We start from the raw sequence: 9,839 nt of genomic DNA, 5'->3' as shown, positions 1-9,839 counted from the left end.
AAGGAGCAAAAGTCCACCAATGCTGCTTTCACTTTTGCTTCCATCTCCCTGTGTGTGTTGTCATGGGCAGGGGAGGGCAAGCAGGGCTCCCCTGGGTGCCGGGGATGTCCTAAGAGAGCTAGCCCAGGAGGCCGGACCAGGGGACACACATCAGGGCTTCTGAAACGGAAGGAGGAGGGCCTGTCACCGGGCAGGGTCCTTAACAAGACCATCTGTTTTGGCAGGATTCATACTATCAGCCCCGAGCTCTGGAGAAACATGCTGACAGCATCCTGGCACTGGTACGGCCGCCCTGGCATCTGGGACCCACTGCATCTCTTCAGACCCAGCTGCTCTCCTGAACATGCCCCTCCCCTGGGACAAGGCAGCACCCGGGGGGTGGGGATGCTCTGGGTGCTGCAGCAGACCTCTCCCGCACATACACACGGGGTGCCCTCAACACCCACACTTGGCACTCCCCGTGGGTACGTAGCTAACTGTGTCATGGCAGCCCGAGCCGTGAGGAAAACATGTTTACTCTCGGGACCTTCTGCAGGTGCTAAGTCCTGCAGTCCCCAGTGCCCTGTCCTCCCTGGCAACTAACCTCTGTGACTGCAGAGACAGCTGTTCTCTCTGGCAGCGTTCCTGTGGTGACATTTGCACATCCCTTGGGGACCAGGCCAGGGCAGTCCTGAGCAAGGCCAAGTGAAAAGACAGACTAGCCTTTCAATGAAATGGAATTATATTTGGAGATGATCAGAGGAAGAAAATAGAACCTGGACCTCTGTTATGCTCTGACAAACTACCTCTTGCCCAATATCGAGTACCTACTGTGTGCGATGTGCACAGAACAGGCACGTTCTGATATGCTACCCCTCAGGCTGCCCACCTTGCTCAGGACCTCGGCTGGGAACAGCAGGCCAGAGTGCGTGCAGGCGTGTGTGCGCGTATGTATTGATTGCCGGTCTCTGTCTCTCTGCTGCAGGCTTCAGTCTTCTGGTCCATCTCCTATTACTCCTCTCCCTTCGCCTTCTTCTACTTGTACAGGAAAGGTCAGTGTGTTTTCAGTGGTGCTGGGGCCGGACGTGGGTAGCTCGTTGACCGATGAGCCAGCCCCCTAAAGAGGACAGGGAGTCTGTAAGGATGGCCTGGCTTCCCTCTTCCATCAAGCTCTTTTTCCTCTGAAGGTGTGGCTGTCCCAGAGAGGGGGCGTGGGGGGGAGATTGGGGCTAAACCGGGAGAGGAACTGAGGGGCACATCAGAAAGCTTCTGACGTCATCCTTCTCCCCTGCCAGGTTACTTGAGCTTGTCCAAAGTGGTGCCGTTTTCTCATTATGCGGGGACATTGCTGCTTCTGCTGGCAGGTGTAGCCTGCCTCCGAGGTAGGTGGAGCAGGAGACTGGTTTGGGTTTATCCATCACTGGGTAAATATTAATTCTCCTCTGCAGGTTTGGTGCTGAGGCCTGAGGAGGAGAGCATTGAGAATGAGAGAAGACATGTTCTTTTTCCTTAGAGGGCTTGGGACATAAATGTGAAAAGAAAAATAGGAATGTTTGCTACACACATACCCGGGACCAGCAGTTAGCGTAATGGCTATGTCGCTGGACTCCCACATAGTCGACCGCGGTTCGCGTCCCGGACCCGGTGGCTTAAACTCACACCGGGCGTGTGTGCGTGTGTGCCCAAGATCCCGAGAGGAGAATGGAGGAGAAGGGATTGTGGCGTGACCATCTCCCCTGGGGGGTGATTTCTCGCTTTCTGTCTCTCTGTCTCTCTCTGTCTGTCTGGCGAGCGCACGCGCCCTATAGCAAAAAAACCTCTCCCCACCCCCCAAAAAAATACATACCCTACAACAACAACATTCTTATAAGTATTAGAGAAAAAAATTATATATCTGCATTAGAGAAACTCCTGCACATATATAAACAATAGGTATGTAAACAATACAACATACATTGTTGTTTGTAATAATCTTTTTCTAAGAATTATTTTTATTTAACTTTATTTATTATTATTATTTTAATATTTCCAGAGAGAGGGAAAGTGCGAAAGCTTGCCTCCAGGTCCAGGACTCGAACCGTGATCAGCCATGTGGAAGTCCAGTGCCTTAACCAGCATGCCACCTGCTGGCCCCATATTTGTTAAACTTAATATATGAGGGAATTTCAAAAGTTAGTGGAAAATGGAATTAAAGTACAAGCTTATTTTGGGGCAAAAATATTTGGAAATCCATCAGTAATTTTTTCATAATAGGCACTTACACAAACTTTTTGAAGAGACTTGTATTTTATGTGTGTATATATATGTATGTTACATTTCGCAATTTAAGAAATTAAGAGGCAAATTAAATGATTGACTCTTGGGGGTACATATGATAACAACCACATGAGAGAATGTTTGGGTGAGAACCTTCTGTCTGAGGTGTTCTGCCCCTGGTCACTGCTGGGCTCGGCTTCCCTCTTCAGAGAGACCTTTCCTGACCATTTCATTTAAAGTAGCTCCCACTGTTCCGTTTTTGTCTTAATTTTAAAATTTATTTATTTAGGGACCAGCGGTTGATGTAATGGCTATGTTGCTGGACTTCCATGTAGTCGACCACGGTTCGAGTCCCAGACCCGGTGGCTTAAACTCACACCAGGCGCATGTGCGTGCGTGCGTGCCCAAGATCCCAAGGGGAGAATGGAGGAGAAGGGATTGTGGTGTAGTCATCCCCCCTGGGGGGTGGTTTCTCCCTTTCTGTCTCTCTGTCTCTGTCTTTCTGGCGAGCGCACGCACCCTATAGCGAAAACCTCTCAAAAAAGTGTTATTTATTAAATTTGCTATAGGGTACATGTGTTTGCCAAGAGGGAGAAAGAGAAAGAGAAAAAGCACCCCCTGGAGAAATGGCCTCCGCACAGTCCTTTCTCTATTCTCCTCTCAGAATTTTGGACACACACGCCCACATGCCCAGCATGTTTTCCAAGATTCTGAGTCCAGGACTTGAACCACATAGTCAGCCGTGTGGGATCCAGCTGTCTTAACCATCTTGCCAGTGGCTGGCCCATTTAGTTATTTCTTTTTAAAGATTAATTAATTAATTAGTTATTATTATTTTTTAATTTGCTCACCAGAGAGGGAGAAAGAGAGGGAAAGTGAGAAAGCAAGCTGCCAGGCCTGGGACTCGAACCACACAGTCAACCATATGGGAGTCCAGCACCCTAACTACCATGCCACCTGCTGGCCCCAATTTTAGTTGATTTTAATTTAGGAAAATAATAACTATAGCAAAGTCTAGAGAATAAAATATCAAAAGAAAGAAAGAAAATGTTTACGTTTTACACAATTTGCTTCAAATGCTTTTTGTCCATAAAATATTAAGTAAAGCATTACAGGTAGTGTTGGAGTTCACACTGGTATCCTCTAGTCCCATGCTCCTGTTTCCCCAGAAGTAATCATTGTCATCTGTGTGTTTTTTCTAGTCTATTTTTATCCATGTTGTACTTTGATGAAATGTGTATCTCATTTCATCAAATTTGCTGTCATTAGTTGTAAGATGATACTAGTCTCAGAGTGTTCGAGTGTTAAAAATATGCATCTTAGGGCCAGCTTGTTGTACGGTCGTTACGGCACTGGATCCCACGTGGCTTACGGAGTGGTCTGAGTCCTGGACCCAGTGAGTTGAAAAATGCTCAGGCATGTGTGCGCGTGCCCCAAAATCCTGAGAGCAGAATGGAGGAGAAGAGATCGCAGTGTACCCATTCCCCCAGCGGGTGATCTCTCACTTTCTCCCTCTCTGTCTCTGTCTCTCTAGTGAGTAGCAAAATTACCCCCAAAAATGCATCTTAGAATGTATGAAATGTGATCTGTATTGATAAACAATACATGGGATTAGCTTGTGCGTTTGACATTTTCGCATAAATGCCAGCATCCCATACACGTCATTCTGCAGCCTGCCTCCCCCTCAGTACCGTGTCATTTGGGGGCACCATCCTTGAGGACACAGCGTTCTGGTCCATTCTCACTTTCACTTCTTTGTAGCACTTGTCCCTCTGAGAAGTCCTTGTGTACTTGTCTATCGTCCGTTCCCAGCCTCCCTCTCCCCCAGCCTCTGAGGGCTGGGAGCTGTGTATCTTCTTTCCTGTTCGGTCTCCCACGTATCGGGTGGTGCCTGGCACCTGATACCGGCCAGGTTACTGGAGAGAGGTAGGGTTTGAGGTCGGCCTCGGTGAAACAAAAGCAGATGCGATCACTGAAGGGGCAGGTGGGGAAAGGAGAATGGTACTGAGAACTGCTCCTGTGTCAGAGAGGGAGGGAGAAAGAGCAGCAGCCAGGCTGGGAGGAGGCAAGGATGGGCCCAGGGCGCAGAGGAAAAAGGAACGTAGAGGAAGAATGCTGAGCAGTGCAGTTGAAGAGAATGAGGCCGGGGGCCGGGGTGGGTGGGAGTTCTTGATTCAGCGAGGAAGCCGTTATGGGCAGGAGCAAGTCTATGAAGCCAGATGGCAAAGGGTGAATACATTAGAACAAGGACACAAAGCAGGCATTGGAGAAGGTGGCAGCAAAGAGGATCCAATGTTAGCAGGGGTAGCAAGGCGGTGTGACTGCTTTAAGACCAAGGAGCATGAACATTCTGAGGAGCAGAAGGTCGATAGTCTGAAAAGGAGCAAACTAAAGAAATTGGGAAGAATCCTGTAGCCACTTGCTGGTTGTGGAGGAGAGTTGACTGAGACCCGTTTCTCCACACCCTAGCCCGTAGTTCTTTAATCTCACTTCTCCTTCTAGGGCTTTCTACTAGCCCGTCTCCAACTCTTTTCAAAACCTAGGCATTCTGAGGACCGGCAGGTGGCATGGTGATTAAGGCACTGGACTCCCATGTAGTCAACCACAGTTTGAGTCCCTGACCCAGGGGCTTGAAACTCACCACCAAGCACGTGTGTACATGTGCCCAAAATCCCAAGAGGAGAAGGGATTGCAGTTTGGCCATGCCTGTGGGGGCGATTTCTCACTTTCTGTCTCGCTGTCTCTCCTGTGAGCACCCTACTGCAAAGCTGTCTCTCTCAAAAACAAACAAACAAGACAACCTAGGCATTCTGCTTCCTTATTTCCTAACACTGTTTCCTGTCCCCTCTCCCAGGCATTGGCCGTTGGACCAACCCCCAGTACCGGCAGTTCATCACCATCTTAGAAGCATCGCATCGGAACCAGTCTGCAGAGAACAAGGTTAGAGGTTCTAGGAAAGGTGCCAGACAGGGACTCTGCTAGCCACGTCCTCAGCTGCTCCTGCCACCCCTTTTTCCCTCCCAGGAGCACCAGGCTGTCAGGAGGAGGTGTGTCTGCTTGCACACTGATCAGTACCTTCTCACCTCCTTAGTGAACTGTCCACCCGAGGAAGTTTTCTCCCTGCTACTTCAAGTGGAGGACAATCCTCCCCTCCACCTTCCATCCGCAAGAACTGTTTTAACGGTAGAATATTCCACAGTGTTTCTTAGAAGAGAGCTTTCTCTGTCACAGCAGCTCTGTCCTTTTTTGATAGATTTTTGCTACAGGGTCCATGCACTCACCAGAGTGACAGAGACAGAAAGGGAGCAGTCCGTCCCAGAGGGGATGGCCACACTGCAGTCTCTTCTCTGTCCTCCTCTTGGGATTTTGGGCACACCCACACGTGTCCAGTGTGAGTTTCAAGCCACTGAGTCTCAGACTCAAACCACAGTCAGTCATGTGGGTGTCCAGCACCTTAACTGCTACGCCACACCCTGGCCCCAAGTTCCGTTCGATAAATGTTTATTTTTGTTATGTGCATCGAACACCAAGTTAGCTTTGTTTGGGGATGGAACAAGCTGGACAGGTGTGTTTACTCCTGTGCCTGGGAGCAGAGAGTGGCGCCAAGAAGGAGAAAATCCAGGGCACGGTGTCCTTGGGGTTGTGCCAGGCCAGCTGGTACTGGAGTGTGATTCTCTCTGAGAAGGGGCTCTTTCCTGTTACCAGGGGGCTCCTGGGATACAGCCATGACCACTACCACCGCGTTACTGCTCCCTCCACACCCGAGTGGAGTGTGTAATGATGCTGTGCACCAGGCCACTGAGGCATCTTGCTCACGCGCTTTGCAATGCCCACAGCCATGCTTCAGGTAGTGGCATGGCCCTCATTTGTACACCTGCGGAAGTAGAGGCAGAAGGGACCAGCTGAGCTATGCAGAGGGACAGCGGCAGGAAGTGGCTAAGTCTGGGTCGAGCACAGGTCTGAGCACAGCCTGCCTGAAATGTGCTTTTCATTTTGTTTTGTTTTGTCACTTTTTTTTCTTTTCTTTTTTTTTTTTTGGAGAGGTTTTCTCTATAGGGCGCGTGCGCTCGCCAGACAGACAGAGACAGACATAGAGACAGAAAGCAGGAAATCACCCCCCAGGGGGGATGGCCACACCGCAATCCCTTCTCCTCCATTCTCCTCTTGGGATCTTGGGCACGCACGCACACGCATCCGGCGTGAGTTTAAGCCACCAGGTCTGGGACTCGAACCGCAGTTGACTATGTGGGAGTCCAGCGACATAGCCATTATGCTAACTGCTGGTCCCTTTTGTCACATTTTGTACACTTTTCCTATTGCTCTCTTTTAGTCAAGTTATTTTTAAAATGTTAAAAATTTTCTCTTACAGAAAGTTAAAAAAAAAAAAAAAAACCACCCTCAAAATAGAGTGCTGGGAGCTCTGGGTGGGGGAAGGCATACAGGCGGCTCACACTGCCCTCAGAAAACCTGGGCATGGGCTCAGCAGGGTGACGGAGGCGCAGATGCTCTGCTGGCAGTGCTGGCCCAGGGCCGCAGGCGCTGAGGAAGGGAGAGGGCTGTGAAGAGGGAACAGTGAGAAGGCTTTGTTCAAGAGGTGACCCAGGTGCAGAGGAGCCCACTGTAGGTGCGACTTCCCTCCTCTCTCTCACTCAAGGCTGGTGGCTCCAAGCCCATCAGTTCGATCAGCAGGGGGTTTCTGAGCCTCCGAGACAGGGCCACAACAGGGCCACGTGAAGGCTGTAGCTGGGGAAGGGAGTGTAAGCCGCTGCAGATCCCCACCCCTTGTGCAGCGGCACCAGCAGCTCCCCAGCCACCTTCCCTGAGGGCGAGTTAGTCTCAGCGTTTTGGAAAAGGTCTTGGGCTCCGCATCTCGAAGAGGGCAGACAGACCTGATGCCTGATGGGGCACCGTCTTGTCCGACTTTTCTCGTCGTCTTTAAGCTTTCCAACCGCGAACCGGGCAGGTGTTGACTTCCTGTCCCCCCATGCTGTGTGGGGGCCAGGCCCCTGAGGACAGCAGTGTTGAGGGTGGGTAGGAGGGCCTCCCCTCAGGTCTCAACCCCTCTTTCACCCCTCCCCTCTCCCTGCCCACTCCAGAGACAGCTCTCCCACTACAACTTCGACTTCCGCAGCTGGCCAGTCGACTTCCACTGGGAAGAACCCAGCAGCCGGTGAGGTCCAGTTCTTGTGCTCTGTGCCTCCCCTCAGCCCCAACCCCATAATCCCTGCCATGCCCTGTCCCCCTGCCCCGTCCCCTCCCAGGTCTCAGGGCCTGCCTTCTAGCACCATCTCCTCATTCCTAGACCCCCACCGTCCTCCGGACCTCAGCCATCCAGCTTGCTGCTCCTGACCCCATCCTCCCCTGCGTCTTTCCCTTCCTCAGGAAGGAGTCCCGAGGGGGCCCTTCCCGCCGGGGCGTGGCCCTGCTCCGCCCAGAGCCCCTGCACCGGGGGACAGCAGACACCCTGCTCAACCGGGTTAAGAAGCTGCCTTGTCAGATCACCAGGTGGGAAATGGCAGGGAGAGGAGGCCTTTGGGGGTGGCGGGGACACTGGGGCAGGTCTCCAGGACTGGGAGCTCATGGTAGGGAGCTGTTAGTTACTGGGCCTCGTGCTGTGTGCTTCGTGTGTATGGTGTGAAGTAGTTTTTATCCACATTTATGTGTGAAGAGGCTCAGAGAAGTCCACAGTCTCACGGGGTAGTGGAGGAGTGGGAGGTCAGCACGGCTCCCTGACACAGGCTCAGGGAGGCAGACAAGGAGCCATGGGGTGGGTGAGACAGACCTGTGGCTGGAGCAGGCTCTGGTCACGGCTGTGGGCCCATCCTGGCCCCTCCGCTCCTAGGCTAGTCCACCTGGTCCTCGGCTCCTCCGTGCCTCTTTCTGCTTCTGTGAGTAACCTGCCATGGAGGGTTGGGGAGATGATGTAGGGGAGCATATTCTGAGGGTGCCCAGGTGCCTGCGAGCACACGGGAAACCCCAGAGGAAAGTCAGCCATGGGTGTGAGGGTTCAGGCGGGACCGTCCCTTCAGTGCAGCAGACGCTGGGGTTTTCTGCTGCTGAGTTAGCGGGCAGGTTCCAGAATACCAGCGCAGGGGCCGGACCTGGGGGCTGGTTCACAGGGCTCGGCTGGTCAGAGGGCCAAGCCAGGTGTGAGGTTGTGGAGGGGATGCTGGGTGGGATTGTACAGTGTGGTGGAAACAGCTCTTAGTTAAGGGTTCACTGGAAGTGGCTCCTGGTTTTTCACAAGTAGCACCTACTGTGTGTTATCTGTCTAGATCAGCACCTTTGTCCACTCTGTATTAGTCCCTCCTCTGCCCCATGCGCTCAGCACCTACTGCGTGGCAGGTATTGGACATATTTAAGTGGACAAAGCCAGCTCACTGCCCCCACGGAGCTCGTGGTCTAATTTGGCATCTTTCATACTATAGATCTTGACCTATCAGTGAATCTTTGAAATCACTTTTTAAAGTATTTGAGGACTTTTAGTAAATTGTATACTTATACATTAACAGAGTTATATATATATTTCTTCTTTTTAAGAATTATTTAATTTTATTCATTGTGATTGATTATTTATTTATTTTTGAGTTGATCAGAGAGAGAACAAAGTGAGAAAACAAACTGCCAGGTCCCGGGCTCGCCATGTGGGAGTTCAGCCACCTTAACCATGCCACCTGCTGGCCCCAACAAAATTAAATTTGATAACAACTTTGCCTTTTTTTCTTTTTTAACATTTATTTATTTATTTATTTATCTGTTTGTTGTGATTTTCAAGCCTCCAGGTCTAGGATGCAAACTCAGCCATGTGGGAATCCAGCACCATAACCACCACGCCACCTGCTGGTCCCACAGTTTTGCTTTTATTTATTTTTGAAATTTTCTATAGGGTGGGCTGGCAGGTGGCGTGGTGTTTAAGGGTGCTAGACTCCCACATGGCCAACCGCGATTTGAGCCCCAGACCTGGCAGCTTGCTTTCTCACTTTCTCTCTCTCGCTCTGTCCCTCTATGGTCAAATTAAAATAAGTAAATAAATAAATAAAATAATTCTCTAAGAAAAAATTTGCTATAGGGTACTTATGCTCACCAGAGGGGAAGACAGAAAGTGAGAGAGCACTCACCGCCCCCAGCAGGTGGGATGACTGCCGCAGTCCATTCTCTCCTGGCCCCTCTCACAGTCCTGGCACACGAGCACACTCCGCATGTTTGCTCCAGGACTTGAATTGCAGTTAGCTCTGTGGGATTCAGCTGCCTTAGCCACTATGCCACCGGGTGGCCCACAGCTTTGCTCTTTCTTACTGTATATAGAAAATACTATCCGGGGGAACCAGCAGTTAGCATAATGGCTATGTCGCTGGACTCCCACGTAGTCGACCGTGGTTCGCATCCTGGACCCAGTGACTTAAACTCACGCTGGGCGCATGTGTGTGCGTGCCCAAGATCCCGAGAGGAGAATGGAGGAGAAGGGATTGCGGTGTGACCATCCCCCCAGGGGATGATTTCTCACTTTCTGTCTCTATGTCTCTCTCTGTCTGGTCTGTCTGGAGAGCGCACGCACCCTATAGCGAAAACCTCTCCAAAAAAAAAAAAACAAAAAACACCAAAAA

General features: G+C 51.0%; 1 protein-coding gene across 1 annotated transcript in view; it reads left to right on the top strand.

Annotated features, from left to right (window-relative positions):
* ABHD16A (abhydrolase domain containing 16A, phospholipase) overlaps nucleotides 1-9,839 on the top strand; it is a gene marked incomplete in the record, with an annotated part of 16,358 nt that overhangs the window by 937 nt on the left and 5,582 nt on the right. Inside the window, 6 exon segments of the mRNA XM_014590073.1 lie at nucleotides 225-281; nucleotides 965-1,031; nucleotides 1,275-1,361; nucleotides 5,090-5,175; nucleotides 7,332-7,405; nucleotides 7,618-7,740. Coding sequence (XP_014445559.1) covers nucleotides 225-281; nucleotides 965-1,031; nucleotides 1,275-1,361; nucleotides 5,090-5,175; nucleotides 7,332-7,405; nucleotides 7,618-7,740 — 494 coding nt within the window.

This window comes from Tupaia chinensis, unplaced genomic scaffold (genome assembly GCF_000334495.1).
Source record: "Tupaia chinensis unplaced genomic scaffold, TupChi_1.0 Scaffold000403_1, whole genome shotgun sequence".
In the NCBI taxonomy this organism is placed as follows: Eukaryota; Metazoa; Chordata; class Mammalia; order Scandentia; family Tupaiidae; genus Tupaia; species Tupaia belangeri.
The sequence above is the reverse complement of the archived record's forward strand: the minus strand, read 5'-3'. Positions and strand labels throughout refer to the sequence as shown.